The 22,764-nt window shown below is 44.8% G+C and overlaps 2 protein-coding genes across 2 annotated transcripts; both read right to left on the reverse strand.

Moving 5' to 3' along the window:
- Positions 1 to 3,170: 3,170 nt before the first annotated feature.
- LOC310872574 (uncharacterized protein) lies at positions 3,171 to 8,480 on the reverse strand. The gene is made up of 4 exons (XM_083784559.1): positions 8,362 to 8,480; positions 7,316 to 7,606; positions 5,967 to 6,520; positions 3,171 to 3,498 (listed from the first exon to the last, which is right to left on the reverse strand). The coding sequence occupies exons 1-4, from the start codon at positions 8,456 to 8,458 to the stop codon at positions 3,181 to 3,183; spliced, it is 1,260 nt and encodes a 419-aa protein (XP_083640685.1). The 5' UTR covers positions 8,459 to 8,480; the 3' UTR covers positions 3,171 to 3,180.
- A 6,834-nt stretch (positions 8,481 to 15,314) lies between these two features.
- Positions 15,315 to 22,645, reverse strand: LOC310875660 (uncharacterized protein). Its single transcript, XM_083788953.1, has 4 exons — positions 22,489 to 22,645; positions 20,470 to 20,598; positions 18,649 to 18,849; positions 15,315 to 16,560 (listed from the first exon to the last, which is right to left on the reverse strand). Exons 2-4 carry the CDS (start codon positions 20,564 to 20,566, stop codon positions 15,488 to 15,490), a joined length of 1,371 nt encoding a protein of 456 aa, XP_083645079.1. The 5' UTR covers positions 20,567 to 20,598; positions 22,489 to 22,645; the 3' UTR covers positions 15,315 to 15,487.
- Between the last annotated feature and the right edge of the window lie 119 nt (positions 22,646 to 22,764).

A 22,764-nucleotide genomic window follows, 5' to 3' on the forward strand; every position in this document is an offset into this window, starting at 1 on the left:
GAAGTAGGCCTATATGATTTATAGTGTTACCACTGGCAATCTAAATCTATCTAGGTGTGCCCGTCGCGGAGCGCACACAAATACATTTTGGTAGCCAATACCACTGACATTTTACTAAGGCATATCTCGCTAATTTCTTCACCATAATGCTTGGGAACTCTACTTTCAATTGGCGTTGTCAGCCAAGACTGTATGGTCTTCCAATCTAACGATAATTACGATATAGTCACATTACGCACAGAGGCTGCTGCATCTTCCTGCCGTCATTACAAGGAGCGAGCGAGAGAGAGACACCATAGATTAGATTAGACCGCCAGATTTTCACATAATGTGCGAGTCAGAGCCAACGTTACTCAATGATCATTTGCCGTCTGATTGATATCACAGCAATCAACTAGATTGCATTTGCGTCGGGACCTCGACAAATGAGCGACACCCTTGGCACAGTTGGTAGTGCTGTCGCCTCACAGCTAGAAGGTCCTGGGTTCGATTCCCGCTGTGGACGCTGTGGGCGCTGGCGGCGTGTTCCCTCCTCCGTCATCAGTGCTCATACCCGATGCAGGGTTGGCGAAAGGGCCTTTCTGTGTTTGCATGTTCTCCCCGTGTCCCCTAGGGTAGGTACCCTCACATGTTCTACCCGTGTCCCCTAGGGTAGGTACCCTCACATGTTCTCCCCGTGTCCCTTAGGGTAGGTACCCTCACATGTTCTCCCCGTGTCCCTTAGGGTAGGTACCCTCACATGTTCTCCCCGTGTCCCCTAGGGTAGGTACCCTCACATGTTCTACCCGTGTCCCCTAGGGTAGGTACCCTCACATGTTCTACCCGTGTCCCCTAGGGTAGGTACCCTCACATGTTCTCCCCGTGTCCCCTAGGGTAGGTACCCTCACATGTTCTACCCGTGTCCCCTAGGGTAGGTACCCTCACATGTTCTCCCCGTGTCCCCTAGGGTAGGTACCCTCACATGTTCTCCCCGTGTCCCCTAGGGTAGGTACCCTCACATGTTCTCCCCGTGTCCCCTAGGGTAGGTACCCTCACATGTTCTCCCCGTGTCCCCTACGGTAGGTACCCTCACATGTTCTCCCCGTGTCCCCTAGGGTAGGTACCCTCACATGTTCTCCCCGTGTCCCCTAGGGTAGGTACCCTCACATGTTCTCCCCGTGTCCCCTAGGGTAGGTACCCTCACATGTTCTCCCCGTGTCCCCTAGGGTAGGTACCCTCACATGTTCTCCCCGTGTCCCCTAGGGTAGGTACCCTCACATGTTCTCCCCGTGTCCCTTAGGGTAGGTACCCTCACATGTTCTCCCCGTGTCCCCTAGGGTAGGTACCCTCACATGTTCTCCCCGTGTCCCCTAGGGTAGGTACCCTCACATGTTCTCCCCGTGTCCCCTAGGGTAGGTACCCTCACATGTTCTCCCCGTGTCCCTTAGGGTAGGTACCCTCACATGTTCTCCCCATGTCCCCTAGGGTAGGTACCCTCACATGTTCTCCCTGTGTCCCCTAGGGTAGGTACCCTCACATGTTCTCCCCGTGTCCCTTAGGGTAGGTACCCTCACATGTTCTCCCCGTGTCCCCTAGGGTAGGTACCCTCACATGTTCTCCCCGTGTCCCCTAGGGTAGGTACCCTCACATGTTCTCCCCGTGTCCCCTAGGGTAGGTACCCTCACAAAAGAACATGCAGTAATCCTGGTCTCTAAACTACCTCCCCCTGGCCAGCCGGGGGCGCCTGATGGAGGGGAAAGGAACTGGTCGGAATAACATGTTCCTTCCATGCGCTACGTCCAACCAGGGAAACTCCCCCCTGTCAGGTGAAAAGGAGCAGCTTGGACTAATCATGCATAGAAGGAAGCATGAGGTCAGTCCGCTGCTCTCCCCAGGTTGGTGGAGGGTGTGTAGAGCCCAGGATCACATTACATGATTGACACAGGGGTGAAAAATGGGTTAGAAAATCGTGGGATAAAAAAATTAAAAAAAGGAATCCGGCATTCTATTGTTGACTTACCGGAGTAAAGAACGAGGTAGAGCGACTATAGAGATGAACAGATTAATTATTTCATACTTTCTATTCTATTCAAAGGTAGCAGATATACAAGTTTGTGGATCTGCTTTTTTTTGAGAAATCATTGAAGTTGGTGCGAATATTTGAAAATATATAATAATAATAATAATAATAATAATAATAATATAGGCTATCTTTTAAAGCAAAACATTTTAATTCAGGTCTTTGTTTCTGGGGTTTGAGCACAAGTTTGAGCACCACTGATATACAGGTTAAAGCAGTGGTCCCTGGACAAAATCTTATCCCACGGCAACGACATACAAGGACAAGAGAGGGAAAAAAACAGTAACGTCATTTATTTTTGTAAACATCACCTCGGTTTTTATTTCTATTATTACTATTGTCATTGTTGTTAGCACAGTAATTTGTGGACCTGATACAAGACAAGTACATACAAGTACATACTCCTGGCCAGTGCCCTTGACCAAGGAGGTATAAAAGTACATACTCCTGGCCAGTGCCCTTGACCAAGGAGGTATAAAAGTACATACTCCTGGCCAGTGCCCTTGACCAAGGAGGTACATACGGTACACAGCAATACAACTTTGGTAAGTCCCCAAGTACTCCAACATTATAGGAGTGCTACAAATGTTGTATTTTTACCAGTTTTTCATGTGTCTGGAGTCGTTTTTATGTGCAATGGTGTTTTAACACCTTAATTGTCCAGGGTTATTAATCCAGTAAATAAATGTGCCCAGCAATTTGGGGGGGGGGGGGGGGGGCTTCTAACACATAATCTTTTCTTGGAATTAGACGGGATGATTTAGATCGCAAGTTATTAATCAGACCAGTGTGTGTCCAGTGGAAACCTCGTATGAATCTGATCTCAGGTCAGAATGGGTTAAGATTAAGATTTTCGGTCACGTTGGCTAAACAGGGGGGGGGGGGACTTTCGATGACATCCCACTGTCGTGCGACATCGAGGATTGCGCAACAGGCGCTCCCAGGCTGTGGATCGATGCGTTCGGTTTTGATATCATTAATCTCCGTCCTGTTAATCAATCTCCGTCCTGTGCATCACTGTTAAACTGTTAACAACATCCATAATATCTTACATCCCAACCACCTCCCTCCTATACCAGAATAATACCCGACCGTCCAGTGTGATCCTCCCCCAGTGGGAGCTAATCCACGGTGGAGCGTTTCTTTCCCTGGAAGAAATGGATGCGCCGGTGCGTTTTCAGAGAACCCAACTTACTGAAGGTCCTGTCACAGTCCTCGCAGCGGTAGAGCCCTTCTCCGGCGTGGACGGCGCGGTGTCTCTTCAGAGAGGAGGCCGTCGTGAAGCTCTTCTCGCAGCTCTCGCACCGGAAGGGGTCGGGGTTGTCGGCGCCCGTGTGGACGTACTGCTGGTGTCTCTTCAGCGTGGCCGACCAGGCGAAGCTCTCGTCGCAGTATTTGCAGTGGAAGGGTTTCTCACCGGTGTGCACGCGCTGGTGGTCCTTCGGATAAGGGGTGGGTCGATAACATAATATAATATCAGGATATTTTTTTAGGGGTTATTGTTCAACTTACTTAACCGTTTCCCCGCCAGGATAAATATTTGACATGCCAGGATATCGCGCCGGTCAACCCTTATTTTGAAGATGCAAAACACCGCTACCGGTTGTTGTGTCAGCTTAATGGCGTGTGTTGACTCTCGGCCGGATGATATTGTCTGCCTGGAGCATGATCAGTACAGGCCGGCGCCATTACTACGACCGCCAGGCTCCGCGCAATAAGCGTTGTTTTGACCAGAAATGCCGCCTGGAAGGGGAATTTGGAGACTAAAGCGACTGAAAGCGTGCACATGATTGCACGCAATTGTGCACGTGCGCACGCATGTGCGCGCATGCACAATCAAAGATGGCACAGCCACTGTCTAAGCTAACAACAGATAGCCATCCGAAGCTAATGTGAGTAGCCTTTCCACTAGATCGGATTAAACACATTTATACAACTGAATAAACGTAGGATACGTATTTTGCCAACGTTGCTTCCCGACAAATACGTTTTTTTGGCGGGGGAAAACAATTCTTTTGCCGGTGAATCTTTCATAATAATGGAGCTAGAGTGCGAAAAGCCCCATCTTCCATTACCCCCCAAAACCGGGAGGCATAATCTTCCGTTCTTACCTCACGCTGTGCCATCTAAAGTCTTTCTAGAAGCCTTTATATTCCAAACGAGATGCTAGGTTAAGTCAGAAATGAAGACAGAACATTGCTGTCTTGCTGAAGAAGGAAAGGCCAAAAAAATATATAAGAATTTAATAACAGCAATCTTGTTTGATATATTTGAAAAGGACCTAACTCCCCACAGTTTGATTAGAAAAGACGTGTATACCTTAGTGTTATGGTATAGAACTGCAAATAATAGAATGCAGCATTCACTGTATCACTATATATACAATATCTCTGAAAAGGCATATCGTGGAGAGTTTTTTTTATCACGATACGATATTCATCACCATATCGCCCTACCTTCAGATGACTCAGCACACTGAAGCCCTTGTCGCAGTGCGGCCCCTACCTTCAGATGACTCAGCACACTGAAGCCCTTGTCGCAGTGCGGCCCCTACCTTCAGATGACTCAGCACACTGAAGCCCTTGTCGCAGTGCGCTCCCTTACCTTCAGATGACTCAGCACGCTGAAGCTCTTGTTGTCGCAGTGCTCCCCTACCTTCAGATGACTCAGCACGCTGAAGCCCTTTGTCGCAGTGCTCCCCTACCTTCAGATGACTCAGCACGCTGAAGCCCTTTGTCGCAGTGCTCCCCTACCTTCAGATGACTCAGCACACTGAAGCCCTTGTCGCAGTGCGCTCCCTTACCTTCAGATGACTCAGCACGCTGAAGCTCTTGTTGTCGCAGTGCTCCCCTACCTTCAGATGACTCAGCACGCTGAAGCCCTTTGTCGCAGTGCTCCCCTACCTTCAGATGACTCAGCACACTGAAGCTCTTGTCGCAGTGCGGCCCCTACCTTCAGATGACTCAGCCCCTTAGAGTATATATTTCTAGAGAAGGCACCCAGAGGAAACCCTGAGGCGAAATGGACATAGTGGCCGGATTTGGTAGTGCAGCTCGAGCCAGCGCTGCTCCGTTGACTATCATTGCGCACGTTCATGTGATTGGGGCCATGACACGTGAACGAATGTTTCATACGTGAACGCGCACAAACGGCACAATGATAGTCAACGGCAGCGCGTTCATGTGTTTGGGGCCAATCCGTCCCAGAATGCACTCTGTTCCTACCAGGAAGGAGGAGTGAATCCGCCTCATGCGCTTTTGAGCAACTTAATGCAAGTGGATGGGAGGAGAACTCGGGTGTCTTCTCTATAGATATATAACTCTATGCTCAGCACACTGAAGCTCTTGTCGCAGTGCGCTCCCTACCTTCAGATGACTCAGCACACTGAAGCCCTCGTCGCAGTGCTCCCCTACCTTCAGATGACTCAGCACACTGAAGCTCTTGTCGCAGTGCTCCCCTACCTTCAGATGACTCAGCACACTGAAGCTCTTGTCGCAGTGCGCTCCCCTACCTTCAGATGACTCAGCACGCTGAAGCCCTCGTCGCAGTGCTCCCCCTACCTTCAGATGACTCAGCACGCTGAAGCCCTCGTCGCAGTGCTCCCCCTACCTTCAGATGACTCAGCACGCTGAAGCCCTGATCGCAGTGCTCCCCCTACCTTCAGATGACTCAGCACGCTGAAGCCCTCGTCGCAGTGCTCCCCCTACCTTCAGATGACTCAGCACGCTGAAGCCCTCGTCGCAGTGCTCCCCCTACCTTCAGATGACTCAGCACGCTGAAGCTCTTGGTCGCAGTGCGGCCCTTACCTTCAGATGACTCAGCACACTGAAGCTCTTGTCGCAGTGCGGCCCCCCTACCTTCAGATGACTCAGCACGCTGAAGCCCTTGGTCGCAGTGCGGCCCCTACCTTCAGATGACTCAGCACACTGAAGCCCTTGTCACAGCGTTCGCACCGGAACGGCTTCCTCTCTCCCGTGTTGTGGAAGCGCTGGCGGTGCGTCTTGAGCTGCGCCGCCTGACTGAAGCCCTTGTCGCAGCGCTCGCAGCGGAAGGGTTTTTCTCCGGTGTGGACGCGCTGGTGTCTCGTCAGGCTGTCCGACTTGCCGAAGCCCTTCTCGCAGAACTTGCAGATGTGGGGTTTCCTGCCGGGTAACGTTGTTGTCGGCGGCGGCGGTGCTTCCCCCAGTTCGGCTGAAGCCTTGGTGGACTGCTCTTCGTGAGCGGAGGATGATGTCGGTTGGTCCGTGTCTGCTTTTCGTTGCCGGCTGGTTACGGAGTCAATGATTTGCTGACTGGCGGCTGCCGAGGTGGTGACCTGCTGTCCGTTGCTCCTCAACATTTGGCAGTAGAGGTCGTTGTGGCTCCTCTTGATGTGTTTATATAAGAAGTCCTGAGACGTGAAGGAGTATGAACACTCGGAGCAGGAGAAGAACTGAGTCTGGGAGGACTGGGACATCACTCCTGAGACAGAGAGAGAGAGGGATAGAGAGAGGGGGGGGGGGGGGTTATAAACGGTCAGTATAGAGTGTCACGCAGTCCCGCCCCCTTTCATGACGACGCCAGGCCCAGGAAATGAATCCCAATGCATTTTTCACATAGACGTTTCAAAACGTATTTATTTAAAAGACCTTTTAAGCGTCGTACGAAGCCAACTCTTGTCGTGACAAATCATGCCAACACACACAATATTTTGGACCAAAAAAATAATTACAAAGAAGAAAAACAACAAAAAAGTGCCGTTTTTTTCTACTTTCTAATTCTTTGTTTGGCCCGAAGATTTTTGTTGTCATGATTTGTCACGAGTTGGCTTTGTCCGCGTCATAAACGTCTTTAAATAAATACTTTCTGAAAAGTCTATGAGGAAAATTAACGGGATATCTTTTCCGGGTCTCTCAAGGGGGCGGGACTGCAACGCTCCATTGAAACAATTGAAAAGCCTCCATCATCTCCGTTAATCACTTTATTTAATTATTCATCTTTATATTCTCCCTCCAATTTAGTCATTATGCCAACTCACAGTTTTACCCACGCATGTAGTATTCGAGGGGCGCTAGCTCCTCCAATGTCTGACTTTCGGAAATTACGTCATATGCCAGTCAAGTCTATGGACTTTTAATGACGTAAAAAACCAGACCCCCACGTGACGTCATGTGGCAGCCAAGTGTATGGACATTTAATGTTTGTTTAGAGTACAATGTTCGTTTAAAGAAATGAGGTGCCCCTCACTTCACATGAGTGTGATTTTCAATGACTAACCTCCACTAGTCTCCTCCTCCCAATCATCACTGTCTTCAGTGACTTCAGTGTCAGATTCAAGTTTAACTTCGACTTCAGAAAAGTGTGAAGAGACATCTTCATCATCATCATCATCATCATGTTCACTTTTCACTAATGTCAAAATTGATCCATCGGGCTCCTCTGGTCTTTGAAGTAGCTCTTCCTGTTCCTCTTTAATGTGTGGAGGCTCTGGTTCCTCCTGGAGCAGACTGGGGCTCCTCTCCCGTTCAATAGAATCCTCCTCTTTACACACAACCACGTGCAGGATGTCTAGGAGGAGAAGAATAACATGATTGCAATTGGTCCCGTTATTGCTGCTTGCAGCTATATTTTCTGATCTGTCATACACAGTCATTGATCAAATTAAGAAATCTAGAAGAGGGGGTGATTTAGACACTAAACTCCTCCAAACTGAATCTAGATGGATTTTTTATTTAAAGTCTGTCAATCCAGGTGGCTTGAATGAAGATCTCTCCCTCCAGTGCTATAAGGAAAAAGTTATATTCTAAAAGTGATTGTATAAGTCTGTCAACATGTGATGTATGCAATATTTGTTTCCTATATAACTGTGATTTTGTATATCCTTTCTGTATTGTCCACGCCCACAATCTGGTGATGCCACCAATTAGTAATTCTCAGCACCTGAGCTGTATTGTTTTGGAGCTCTTTAAGAGTAAGTTATTTGTCTGTGAAAACCATATAGCACTGACGAAGGTCTGAGGACCGAAACGTTTGCTTTTTAATTGCACCATGAGCACAGAGCACCATAGAGCATGATAAAATAAGTCTCAGTCTAAGGAGTTTGACTTATTTTTATATATGATGAGCGAGTCTTTTCCTGTCAAAGTTTCCCTTATGTTTTTGAGACCACCGCTACCGTAGTCAAGTTTGAGGAAAAAGGACGAAGAAAGGCAAAACAGTTTTCTCAGTGCAGCTATATTTTGCCATTATTATTGTATAGTGAGAATAAGACATTGTGGCAGCCTTACAGAACATTAAAGAAAGGAAGAGCACATGAAACTTACCGAGGTGCGAGTGGTCTTCAGGTTCCTCCTGTTTAATAGAATTGTCTTCAGGTTCCTGTTTAATAGAAACGTCCCTGGCTGAGTCTGGAGAGTTCATCTTCACCTGCAGTCTGGACTCCACACACCGCTCTGAAATGTAGTGAATAAGGACTTTAATAACTGGAGACCTAGTGGTGTCAAGAATAACAATATAATACTATTCGTAGAAGGTAAAGACAAAATGGCCTTAGCACGACTCTCCAAAACGTGAATCCTGATATTATGGTAAAGAACTCATGCTTAACTTAAGTTAAGGAAAAATGTATGAAAGGTGTCGACTCCTGCTGTGCAAACAAGTCTGTTAACCAATCTGAACATTTAAATTATATAGTCTACTATATTTAATAAATACCCTTTTTTTTGTGCAGTTTTCAAATATTTTTGACACAGCATCAAATGTTTATGGTCACACAGGGGTACAGTCAAGCACAAAATAATGGTCTGATAGAGACAAAATATATTATTATTATCATTTTTATTTTTAATTTGTATCCCTCGGTTTTTGTAACCCTTTTTTTTCCACCCAGTGTCAATTGTCTACGTAATCCTGGGCGGCACACTCCCTCTGCCAACCTGGGGAGAGCAACGGACTGATCTCATGCTTCCTTCAATGCATGAGGAGCGCAAACACCCACTTACCGTACATAGCTTATGAAGTCAGCCATGTTTTCCCAATGCAATCTTACGGAATCGGTAATAGACGGGGGTTGACTCATGGCCACAGGCTGACAATAAGCAATTTAAAGGTATATTCAGTGATTTCACTTAATTCAAATATCACTTATTTTTTTGTTTTGTTGTGATAATCCTCCCTACTATAGAGTGTGCTGACCATATAAGGAGTTCCTCCCTGTCCCCAGTTAACCCCTGGGGGTCAAAAAACCTTAGGTTTCGTTTTTGACTCTCTATCCTGATTGGACGAAAGGCTGGGTCCCGCAGCCAAAAACGAAACCTAAGGTTTTTTGAGTGAAATCACTGAATATACCTTTAAGCCCAATTTAAGCAGTTGATTCACTGCCGTCTAAAAATGTACGTGCCTCTCCTAAGTTTATCATCTGTAGCTCGCCAGAAATACCTTTACTTTTTGGAAACGATACTGCAAAAAGGGTCTTCTCTATGGAGTCACATTACAGATTCGGAAACCTTTCAATTTCACGTAATGACACTAATTTGACTCCATACTTCGCCACCGTTTTTGGACGGCTGAAGTTCTACCGATGGACACCTATCCTCTTCTTCGAGCTAAGAGCATAGACTGAGGTTCCAAGCGAAGCTATAATGAGCACAGAATGTGTTTGATGCAAACCCCTTTGATTGAAGTTCAAAGGGGAATACGAGTCAAATTGCATGACAGACAGTGGTAGATTTTGGGTGGATTAGTAAGGCAAAGGCATGGAAATAAAGAACAAGCCAGAGCTAACTACTAACTCCAGTGTGGTAGGCTACTCAGTCCAGAACTTCTGTGAACAGAATATATAATATACAGCAGATCGGGCTCCAAAGATCCTGAATCCGGGTTCAGCTGTGTTAGCATATCCTAGAATGCGAGGCAAATATTAAGAACATAGTAACAGACCATTTCTTTCAGTACTATACACAACAGAGGTAGTCTGTCTTTCATTTTTCCTAGGATTGCAGAGGATAGAGAAGGAAATAAACATCACACTCATTGCAGGGAGCTCGCCTGGAGCTCTTAATTGATCCCTCTTAGAACGTCAAAGGCATACTGGGGTAGAAGCAGAATCCGCTGCAGCTCTCAAGCCGACAGCTATCAAAGTGATGGCTGTCTTTGATACACTGATGAGCACAGAACGCGTTTGACACAACCCCTTTGACGTTACGTTCAAAAGGGGGTTCGACTCGTCGGCGTCGAAGCCAAGCGGAAACACCGGGAGCTTGGAAGAGACACACACACACACACACACACACACAAGCCAATTTCCAAATGCTTGTGTCCGGAAGGTGAGCTCCGCAGAGCGGGCAGTAGCTGGCTGCCTCTCGCTGGCCGTGCGGTCTGGCTGCAGTGTTGTTGTAAGAGTAAAGGCTCATCCATAGTCTGGATTTTCGGTGGTTAGGTGACCACCGAACTACAACATGACGTCACGAGCCGCGGTGAAGAGCAAACCACCGCCTCCAGCCCTTCTCTCTGTTTTTACTCACCACCGCTCAACGTTATTTTGCGGTGGTCAGCGGTGGTCGCGGTGGTCAGCTCACCACCGGAAATCCAGACTATGAATAGGCCTTAAGGCCTCACTCACACCTAAGACACAAGTTGTGTCCTGTGTGTTCTGTGTGTCATGGCCGCCTCAATGCATTACCAATGGGAGTCACATGGTTTGGCTGTCTTCTGCCCTCCCCATGCAACAAGGTTGTGTCTTCAAACCATGTGACTCCCACATTGGAGTGTGTGTTTGTGTGTGTGTGTGTGTGTGTGTGTGTGTGTTAGGCTGCGCAACAGTGACACATGGTGGTCAACAAACGCTATTTCCGTACTCGGACGGACAGACACAGGGACATACATAGCTGTCTACAGGAGTGTCTAGCACCACTCAAAAACACAAGATACCTCTGTTCCCCACAACGCATCACGTTATTAACAGGCCGCATTTGAAACCATGCACACACTGACACAACCCGTCTGTGTAACTGAGTACCACATGATACCACAACAGACAAAGACAACACAACAAACACACCAGTGACACCACACAACAGACAAGACAATTAACACAACACAACAGACAACACACCACAACAGACAAGACAATTAACACAACACAACAGACAACACACCACAACGGACAACACAACACACCACTCTACCACGAGTGTAGCCCCTCTCGGAACCCTCCATAAAGCTTTTCTGAAATTTTGATGAGTTTTATGTAGGGTCCCTGTTCATAACTATATTTTCGTATGGGAATTTTGGAACACGGACATAAATATGCTCGCTAAGATCGTATCTGCGGCGTTTGACGGCCTTTTTTTGTTTGAGTTATTCTGAATTTGTGAACTATAAGTACCTATACATCCCGCTGCGAATATCTCCTGTGGCGCGGAAGCCGTTAAGTATTTTTAATCTATGTTTGACCGATTTGGTCGCTTTGATTCTTCTTGTTTGTTTACCGTTTATTGTACCGACTCCCGGTGTGCGGTTGGCTTGTACGGCTACGTCCCTGCCTCTGATCTGCTCTGTCATAGCTATAGCGCCACTAGCTAGCCAGATAGGCGGTACAATGAGGTGTTAATAAACAAGGAAGGAAGAGAAGAATCAAAGCGACCAAATCGGTCAAACAAAGATTAAAAATACTTAACGGCTTCCGCGCCACAGGAGATATTCGCAGCGGCATGTATAGGTACTTATACTTCACAGATTCAGAAGCCCTCACACGAAGTCGTCAAAGAGCGCAGACAAGCGTTATCCACGTTGTTTATGTTTTATGTATGTCCGCGTACCAGGTGGCATGGTACTGCTGGAACAGGACCCCATGGTCTGTGTCGTCAAAAAGTCAGAAACTTCAGTACCATTGGGAGGCATACTTTTGTTAGACATAGCATTGGTTAGCCCTGGAACATGACTGCCATGATAATTATCATGACAGTCATGCAGTAACTTTGCCCTGTTTTTTGCAGCCGCTGCATTTACAAGATTTCCGTATATTTAAACATTCAGATTTCAAATATAAAGTACTCACAAAGTTTCCCACGGGTGTTAGTTAGTAGCAGCGCGAGCGATTAGAATTGCTGCGTCCCGCGTTCTTTAATAAAATGCATTTTTGTCCGAGCTCTCCGGCTACTTTTTTCAAACGGGGTTCGTTTGGGAAATCCACAGTTGCACACCGAGAGCGCACTCGCCTATTAGTCTGTATTGGCAGGGCGGTCAGCGTACCTATATCGAACACACCGAGTGCCACCATCCTCCCGACCGATAGGGGCGCGTAGTTGAAAGCCAATGGCAAAATAACACCTCGGATAAAAATGCTTTTTATTAAACAACGCGGGATGCAGAAATTCTAATCGCTCGCGCTGCTACTAACTAACACCCGTGGGAAACTTTGTGAGTACTTTATATTTGAAATGCGAATGTTTATATATTTTAATTATTTGTAAATGTAGCGTCTGCAAAGACCAGGGTGAAGTTACGTCATGACCCTCGTATGAATACGAGGGTCATGTTTACAGGGCTAAGCATTGGTTAGACATGGGGGGCTACCACGAGTGCAGTACTTTCATCCGACGGAGCATTGGTCCGAACGACAACCTACCTCCTCCTCCCTCACCCTAACCCTAACCTCCCCCGGGGCAGACACCTAAACCTAACCGCAACAATATTTGATGAATTGAACAATGTGGACCCTGTTGTAAACAAGTGTAATGCTTAATTGGGTCGTCCACTCACAGTTGACAGTCTTTGTATTGAGTTTGTGCTTAAAATGTACTGTAAATTCTACAAACTGTTAATAAATATTTCAATCAATCAATCAAACCCTCTCCCGACCCGCAGCGCACATCGGAGCAATGCTCTGTCGGATGATAGTATGCATGCCACACTGAACAGCACAGCACAGCTGGCTGGAGGACACACCTCCACAGCGAGGGCCAGTCAGATGTGTATCCGCTGAGCGCAGCTTGATTCCCGGCCACTTTCATGTCAAGGACCGCCAATATTTACAAGCTTCGGCCGTGGAGGGAGTACGACTATGAAGTATGAATTGACTTTAATAGAGCCGAACACTAAAGTCTGTTCGGGGACCCTTCCCGAACCGACTTTTTGTCGGCACTAAAAATAAAGGAGTGAATGAATGATCCGACCCTGAATCTACAGAGAGTGATATCGTCAGAATCGGAGGGGGAGTACCGCTACGAGTCTCTAAATCGTGGGCTAAAGATGTTAGATGTTTGTATAAAACACAACATGAATCAGTTCATCTTACCTGCCGTGTTTAAGGTTGGTTGGGCAGGGCTGCTAACCGTCCTCAACAACAGTGTTTATAATGTCATTGTATTGTAAAGTAACATCAGTCAGTCGGAGCTCACACACCATATGATGATTTTCATTTATCTTTCTCTCATAATAATAACACCGTCGCCTCTCCTTCTGGTTCCGGCAGGCTGTACACACTGCGAAGTGTAAAATGCTGCCCTCCACTGGCAAGGGACCGTACGTACGTTTTATATATTTGAAATTGAATATAGGCCTACAAACAAAACAAAACGGCGCTTTCTGCTTCTTTGTTAATTAAGAACAGTACTTAAATAAATATGTAGGCTACTTACTTTCCACCACTGGAATCCTGATGTAACCCCCCCCCCCCCCCAAAAAAAAAAGAAAACTCACCTAAACCACCTATACCTATAGGCTATTAAATTGACCAGAGTCCATCAGGACTCTATTATTATATTATAGTATTATTATATTATCTATTATTATTATTATATGGGGTAGGTAGGCAACCTTTGGCACCGGTGCCAGCATTGGCACAAAAGACTGTGATATGGAGCACCAAACAGTGGGACTCCCCCATAATGAGAATGTAAAGGGAGTTGAGCCATTACAATTAGATTGTTTGGGTTCCACAGATAAATAGTGAAAATAGCCGATCTAAAAGCTCAACAATGCCAATGTCACATTGAGCTTGTAGATTGGCCATTTTCACAAATGTTGCCTCTTAAATTACCTTTGAAAATGATACCAGTTTTTTTATAGTAGTTTGTTGCAGTAGGCCTATAATGGTAAAAATTGGAGAGTTAACTTACATTTCTGTTGACTTCATGGGGCCAGTCCAATGGCGGCTCCGTGCGACAGAATGCACTGGACTCAGGGAACAGCCCAGCTGTAATGATCTTAAATCCCTTTATTTTAGATAGTTTTTTAGTAACATAAACAACATAAACATTACAGACTTTAGTTGTTACTGTACAATACTTTAAAACAGTTGGCATGTTTGTTGCACACATGCCTAAAATTGCTGATTTTTGAGCAGCAACTCATTGAAAAAAAGCTCGTAGCGCGGCATTCGTAGATTCTTTTTTGAAAAATCGTGAAAATGTGGCACAAATCTGAATATATTCTTTCACAACAAATGTTTTTAACTCAAATCTTTGCTTCTGAGGTGGGTCCCTGGAACTATAATTCTTCACATGAAAAAGGTTGAGAAAGAAATGTGACTCATTGGAAAAAAAAACCCCCAATGTATTTAAAACTCCATGCAGATTGTTACAGCTCTGCTTGACTAGTGCTCGAGCAGAGCAGAGCGCGCACGCCGTGTGTGTTTTAACTAAATTGTCAAATTGAGGATCCAGTCCGGGTGTTAGTCATAATACATGCAAGGTTCCCCACCTCTGTCAGCTGTGATTTAATGAGTACAATGAATTAATAGTGCCTCCCATTTACAATTTAAGCATTTAGCAGACCCTCTTAATCCAGAGCGATTTACAGTAAGCAAGAACAGAAACATGGTAATACATCAAATACAAGAATAATAGTCATCATAGACATAGATCTTTGATCTAACAGTGGAATATCTATATCATTGGATTATGAATGCGTGTAGTACACTATAGAGTGGTATGTCTACATAAAATGCTATCTAAGTTGAGCCTATGCATACGCCTGTGAAGTTGCCGAGGCTAGGGCAAAGCCATTGGCATGTAATAAAAACACAGAAAAGGTTACATACGTTCACATTACATGAATTGATTGAAACATGAATTGATTCATTTCAAATCAGTACAAATTCTAGGAAATAAATATACATAAATAAAAACAGTTCTACTGTATGAATAGCACCAGAATAATTTACAATAGATATGACTGCAATGGCATCCTCTAGCTAAAATAATAGTCAAGATTGATGGATTGTTAAGGTTAACACTGAAAATAAATTGGTGTCAGGATTTGTAAGAAGAAAAGAAAAAGATGGAGAATGGAGGCTTCGGTGAATTGACGCAGAATTTTCGATTACTGCCGATTGTTAACTGTAATTGACTAATTTCTCAACAGCAATTAATCGATTAACTCTTAACATCACTAGTGTCTACTGTCTGATCATGTGACCCGAGTCTTTGGTACTTTTGTCCCACCCGTTTACAGTGTACATTTCTTTGTCCTCTGAGAACTGTGGACACGAAGGTGTGCCTTCAGATTACTTGAAACATTGAAACTCTTGTCACAGTGTTCACAGTGGAAAGGTTTTTCCCCAGTGTGGATACGCTGGTGTGTTTTCAGAGAGGATTCTGCGGTAAAACTCTTGTCACAATGATTACAGTAGAAACACGGTTCATCTCCAACGTGTACGCGCTGGTGTTTCTTCAGAGAGGACGAATGGGTAAAACTCTTGCTACACTGGTCACACTGGAAAGGTTTTTCTCCAGTGTGGACGCGCTGGTGCGTATCCAGAGAACCCGGCTCTCGGAAACTCTTGTCGCAGTGTTCACAGTGGAAGCGAGGTTCGTCGCCGACATGTAGGCGCTGGTGTTTCTTCAGAGAGGACGAATAGGTGAAACTCTTGCTGCACTGTGTACACTGGAAAGGCTTTTCTCCGGTGTGGACACGCTGGTGTTTATTCAGGGAACCCGACTCTCGGAAACTCTTGTCGCAGTGTTTGCAGTTGAAGGGTTTTTCTCCGGTGTGGACGCGCTGGTGTTTTTTCAGGTCGGATGCCTGGCTGAAACTCTTGTCACATTGTTCACACTGGAACCGCTTTTCCCCGGTGTGAACACGTTGGTGCGTCTTCAGGTGATCGTTCTGCTTGAAGCTCTTGTGACAGTGTTCGCAGTGGAAAGGTTTTTCTCCGGTGTGGACACGCTGGTGCTTCTTCAGGTCAGATGACCTGTAGAAACACTTGTCACAGTGTTCACAGAAGTGCGTTTTGTTAGCTGTGAACGTCAGCTGGCGATGTGTCTGGGCTTCTTCTAGTTCAGTCAAAGTGTCGGCAAACTGTGGATGGCGGTACGGTCTCGGTGGTTCGTCGGCGTCTCCTCGTTTCTGGCTGGTTACGGAGGTAATCGATGAGGTAATCTGTCCATTCCTCAGCATTTGGCAGTAGTGGTCGTTGTGTCTAGCCCTGATGTGTCTATGGAGGAAGACCTGAGACGTGAAGGAGTATGAACACTCGGTACAGGAGAAGAACTGAGTCTGGGACGACTGGGACGTCACTCCTGAGAGCCAGAGAGAGAGAGAGAGATGGGGGTGAGAGAGGGTGAGCGAAGGGGAGAGGCAGGATAAAAATGGTGTGAGTACAGACATTTTCGGAAAGCATCCATCACCAAGGCCTGTGTTTGGGTTAAAGGTTAAACGTTTGGCGACATACATTTTTGTTTTCTGACCTTCAATTTCACGCAAAAACTTTGAACTTTTACTTTACTTTATTTGTTTAATTGAGAGGACAAATATGCAACATTCAATGGATTTTCTGTGGTCTGTGGCTTTCTGAATAATTAGGCTGAAAACAATGCTGTGATTTCCAGCTATTTCCATCCACTAATCCAGATCAAATCGACTCACTGTCTATTTTTGTCCTACACAAACATAACATTCCCATTGACAATGAATGGAGAATTTTACGTCAGTGTCGGAGCAAATCTGCTTAGTGTCTATTTTTGTCTTACACAAACATTCAATTCCCAATTGTCCATTCAATAGATAATACAAACAGACAGAAACACACACACACACCCACACACATATAACAACTATAACACACAACTATAATTAAAGGCATTTGAAATATAATACATTTTTAACTTTTCAGGATTACGTGTCGCATTGCGACGCGTTTTGACCTGCTATATTTGCTACAACAGTAATATGCAGCGTGGCCCTCTGGAGTGAGTGTGGAAATATAGTGTTCCTTTCCCACCCCTGATATAGTGGATAATAAGCCATTTTTGGCGGGAACCCCTTTTGGTGTTTCAAGCATTCTGTTATACTTTAGCTATTAAAAAAATAGCAGATCTACTATGAACTATGAACTTGTAGGTCTGCTATTTTTGAAAAACCTGAAAAATGCGGCACAAATCTTTGAATAGGTATATATTCTTTCAGCGCGAACGTTTTTTTTTTTTTCGACGTCAGGCCTAAATGGGATAATGGCAGACGACGTCATAGTGTCTGAGCAAATAGGCATAGCATCTAGTTTATGTCATGATGATCTACGACGATAACTCCCTTCACACCCGTGTGAACAGTTAGACCACGCTCTAATAATGTTGATCGTCATACATACATACAGGCCTACTAGTAACCTTTTCATCTCAAATTGACCGGCCAAAATAAATCCACGATTTAGTGTGTTGCTCGCTCGTCGCTCCAACTTGCTTGGAGATCAGACCGATCTCTCGGAGGATGCGTTTAATTAACCCATTTTGACCTGGGAACGATTCTACAAATGTCTTCTAAATCATGACAGTTTTCTGAAAAAAGAAAATGTTTCTATGTGAGTGGTTCTCACGCATTTCTTCTAGTTTTTAACTAGACCGTTTTAAATGTGCGAGTGAGCAGGTTAAAAATGTGCGTTGAGCCTGACCCCTGACTTGACCTGGCAATCAACAGCCCTATTAATGGCAGCTGTATAACCGCTTGTCTTTTGTCCGTACTGTAGTTCTCTTAAGTTTCAGGCCCGTTGAGATCTACACTATCCTTCCTATGTAGACAGGGACTCAACCTAAAGTCACTTCTACGTTCCACTTTTCCTAAAAAGGACAACTTTAATAATAATATTATAATTGCATTTTGGCTATGCACAATAAAGCGTTATTCATAGTATGGATTTTCGGTGGTGAGGTGACCACCAAACTACAACATGACGTCACAAGCCGCGGTGAAGAGAAAACCACCACCACCGCCCTTCTCTCTGTTTTTACTCACCACCAGAGCGGTGGTCACCTCACCACCAGAGAGGTGGTCACCTCACCACCAGAGAGGTGGTCACCTCACCACCAGAGCGGTGGTCATCTCACCACCGGAGCGGTGGTCACCTCACCACCGGAGCGGTGGTCATCTCACCACCGGAGTGGTGGTCACCTCACCACCAGAGCGGTGGTCACCTCACCACCAGAGCGGTGGTCATCTCACCACCGAAGCGGTGGTCATCTCACCACCGAAAAACCAGACTATGAAAAGGCCTTAACTGCAACTGCAAACTAATTTTGGTTGATAGTCTCTCTTTTTTTGTCGTTTTGTCAACACCCGAGTTTCCCGCCACACATGTAGTTCCCGTCACTGTTTTTAACCCCCAGGTGACTGACCTCCACTGGTCTCCCCCCAATCATCACTGTCTTCAGTCACTTCAGAGTCAGATTCAAGTTCAACTTCAACTTCAGAGCAGTGGGAAGAGATGTCTTCCTCTTTGATGTGTGGCGGCGGCTCTGGTTCCTCCTGGAGCAGACTGGGGCTCCTCTCCTGGCCTGGAGAATCCTCCTCTTTGCACACCACCACGTGCAGGATGTCTAGGAGCAGGAAGAATATCATCATAGTCAACACTGGATTCCTACAATGTAAATCCATCCGTTTTTCTTCCATGTTCCATGTAATGTGCTATTACCTACCAAGATATGATTGACTAAAGTTACTAACTACAGGTTATTACAGTTCTGAATGATTTAGCAAGATTCATGTTAGATAATCTGAGATTATATATTATTTACTTTACCCCAAAATGAGTTATGGATTTCGATTCTACAAAATGTATTCAAAATCCTGACAGTTTTCTGAAAAACATGTTTCATGTTTCTATGTCAGTCGTTCTCAAACATTATCATGTCAAGGACCCCCAAAAATATCTGTATTTGCCCACAGACCCCCATCTGAAAATATGTCATTCCAGGGACCCCCCAGAAGCAAAGATTTGAGTTAAAAACGTGTGCACGCTGCCAGTCGGCCAAGCAAGTATTTCTTTCATAGAAATGTGTCAAACATAATAGTAATGTTTTGTAAACTACTACGACTGAGAAAGTGCAGACTGTAAATACTTTTTTGTGTTTGAAAACGCCCTCTAAATACTGACTACTGAAAATATTTAAAAGTCACACCTGTGTGAAGTGAGGGGCGCTCTTATCATCGTACATCACCATCATTTACGTCAGACACGTCTGATGTAAATTCATTGCCAATGGCTGAATATAAGAGGGCCCTCAAATATTACAAAAAATATTATGCTATATACTAGTACTGTACATGGCAACAAGAACCCCAAAAGGGGTTCCCTAAACCCACTATACTTACAAAGATCTGTGTTATCTCACAGAGCCATTTCTAGACACCTCGTCTCGTCTCCTACAGAGACACACCATAAAGATCTGTGTTGTGCAAAATACAATGTTGCTTTTGGATATGTAATAAGAAAATAAACATTAAATCATAATCATCATTTTTCGACCACGGCCGAGATCATGGATTTCACAATGCCACGCCAGACTTTCCGGTCCTTCATTGCCATCCCCAGTTCCTGCTTACTGATGCATGTGTCCCTATAGCGATGACATCAGGGAACGACAGTTTTCTACCTCTGGTCTGCTTTGAGGCAGGACTCCAGAGAAGAAGGGAAGATATAACCTCATTGTCAACTCTGTAGCAGTGGCCGGCAAACCGTGTTCTTCTGGATCGGACTAATGAAGAAACACGGGGATGGTTGCCGTATATTAGATTAGTCGATGGGTGGCTCTTCCAAGACAGATTTTGCGCTCTCATTAGAAGGCGGGTGGGTGTAAGTGCCATCCAACCGTTTCTCTAATTTCTTTGAAAGTGTCCATGTCTCAGAGCCATAGAGTAGAATCGGCTCAACGGTCGTCCTAAATATTTTTACTTACACATCTTACTAAGCTGGGATGACCAGATCTTATGCATGTCATTGCAGGCTGACCAGGCCATACCCTTCCTCGTTTGAAAGTCCTAAACATTAAATAGAATATCTTTCAAAATGAAATGTGAGAGATATTCCAATGGTTTTTCAAATCGGGATATTATAGGTGTCATGATATATTTTACCATTGTTGTTGCATAGTGAAAACAAGACATTGAGCCCTACAGAACAGAAAATATCAAAGAAAGGAAGAGCACATGAAACTTACTGAGGTGCGAGTGGTCTTCGGGTTCCTCCTGTTTAATAGAAATGTCTTCAGGTTCCTGTTTAATAGAAACGTCCCTGGCTGAGTCTGGAGAGTTCATCTTCACCTGCAGTCTGGACTCCACACACCGCTCTGAAATAAAGTGAATAAGGAAGGACTTTAATAACTGGAGACCTAGCGGTGTTAGCACAACTCTCCAACATGTGAATCTGGAGATTAGCCTACGGGATTCATGTATTAGGGAAATAAATCATGCAAGTGATGTAAATAGGTTTTCAATGTAATGAGTCCCGGGATGCAGGGATGGTCTTTTAGAAATGAGTTCCAGGGACATTTGATGTGTCCCACAAGGAGTCATATTTTTACAAATTGCAGCATTTACCTCCCATTTCATTGTATATGGTTATACTTATAATGTGGTTATATTCATGTAGAAAACAGAAGAAGAAATGATTATTATAACTAAAGCTAGCAAAATAAACTAGAATAAAAAACAGTACAGTAGTAGCCTACAGTAGTGCATCCCGTGGATGCAGAGGTCGTTGTTTTATTGCATCCCTTAACTATAAACTGCGTTTTGGGATGCAAAATGCACCCTATTTTAATCTCTGTCATGCTTAACTTAAACTAAATAAAGTATAACTATTTTAATTCAGGATTCCAACAAATATGTTTAAAACGTATATTTTGAAACATTCCATTTCCATTTGACATTGATGCTCTTTATTGTTTTGTCTTGTACTTTGTTATAAACACCGATCTTTTGTTCAGATCTAGCCAAGATCTAGACCAAGGATAGAGAGCCGCCCTTTGGTCAACAAGAAAACTACAACCAATTCATCTATTGGAAACACTTTGGTTTCAAGAGTCATAAAATAGCCTGGGTTCCTCCAGGCTACTGCGGAGCGCAGCGAATCAGGCTGGAACCCAGGCTAACACCACAATACTGTGTAAGATTTGTTACAACGGTGTTACAACAATATGACCAAGTCATCACACACACACACACACACACACACACACACACACACACACACACACACACACACACACACACACACACACACACACACACACACACACACACACACACACACACACACACACACACACACACACACACACACACACACACACACACACACACACACACACACAACCCAAAACCCCTGGCCTTGAATGGCTCTGAAGTCTGAACATGTAAAAATGCAACATCTATTAAGGTGCTTTTACCCTGCTGCCCCACTTGTCCGTTTAGAACCCGTGGGTCCGTAGTTTTCAATAAAAAAAGGGTTTTAATCCACTGTCTCGGAAACTTTCATCGTCTATGTGTCTATGTCTATGTTTATATGATGAATTCCTGTTCTGTTCTTTAACTACATAGAAGTGTCTATTTGTATGTCTCTAAATGTTTTGATGAATTGAACAATGTGGACCCTGTTGTAAACAAGTGTAATGCTTAATTGGGTCGTCCACTCACAGTTAACAGTCTTTGTATTGAGTTTGTGCTTGAAATGTACTGTAAATTCTACAAACTGTTAATCAATATTTCAATCAATCAAGCAAAGTCTCTCCAAAGGAGTGCAACTGTCTACGCAACCTTGACCGCCAGGGGCGCTGTTGCGCATTTGCAATAGAGGAAAGATCCAAGATGGATGACAGAGTCCGCGACAGAATGGATTAAAACACCTTTTTATCTCCTGGTTTTAAATGCTAGGCGCATATAAACCGAACAAGTGGGGCAGCAGTATTGCACCTTAGATCTTGCATGATATGTACATGTTCAGAGCCATTCAAGGGCAGGGGGTTAGGACGAAAGACGAGATAGACTCTCGTAGATGGAAAATACATTTACGATCGAAGGTCTACATTTAGGCAAACAGCACCGTAGCCTACACAATAATAACTACTGGTTGTTTATGAACACATTTACAACAAGCAAGCAGATATAACACAAACTCATCTTAAAAGATGAGTCAATAAAGACAAAGAGATGAAACAACGTGAATCAGTTCATCTTACCTGCTGCGTTTCAGTGGTTGAGCTGCTAACAAACGTCCTCCTGCTGCTTAAGGACCACACTGTTTTGAAACCACACGTTTTACTTTTCTTTGTATGTTGAAACCACACGTATTATTTGTCTCTGTATGTTAAAGTGTCAACAGTCAAGACAACACAACGCCATGTTGTTTTCACAACTGCATTGTGGGTAACTGAGTTCTTCTCCTGACCAGTTTGAGTAGACGCCAGTTGGTGTAGTATTGCTTCCCCCTACTGTTGGTCTCGGGTACTGTCTGT

The sequence above is a fragment of the Protomyctophum parallelum genome, assembly GCF_964188405.1.
Source record: "Protomyctophum parallelum genome assembly, chromosome: 1".
Taxonomy (NCBI): Eukaryota; Metazoa; Chordata; class Actinopteri; order Myctophiformes; family Myctophidae; genus Protomyctophum; species Protomyctophum parallelum.

Excerpts from the sequence above, each read along its gene's own strand:
- LOC310872574 (XM_083784559.1), bottom strand. The coding sequence starts at position 8,458 with ATGAACTCTCCAGACTCAGCCAGGGACGTTTCTATTAAACAGGAACCT. Across the intron at positions 7,607-8,361 it reads TGAAGACCACTCGCACCTCG|ACATCCTGCACGTGGTTGTG; the intron begins GTAAGTTTCATG and ends TTCTCCTCCTAG. Across the intron at positions 6,521-7,315 it reads GGAGGAGGAGACTAGTGGAG|GAGTGATGTCCCAGTCCTCC; the intron begins GTTAGTCATTGA and ends TCTCTGTCTCAG.
- LOC310875660 (XM_083788953.1), bottom strand. The coding sequence starts at position 20,566 with ATGAACTCTCCAGACTCAGCCAGGGACGTTTCTATTAAACAGGAACCT. Across the intron at positions 18,850-20,469 it reads CGAAGACCACTCGCACCTCA|ACATCCTGCACGTGGTGGTG; the intron begins GTAAGTTTCATG and ends TCCTGCTCCTAG. Across the intron at positions 16,561-18,648 it reads TTGGGGGGAGACCAGTGGAG|GAGTGACGTCCCAGTCGTCC; the intron begins GTCAGTCACCTG and ends TCTGGCTCTCAG.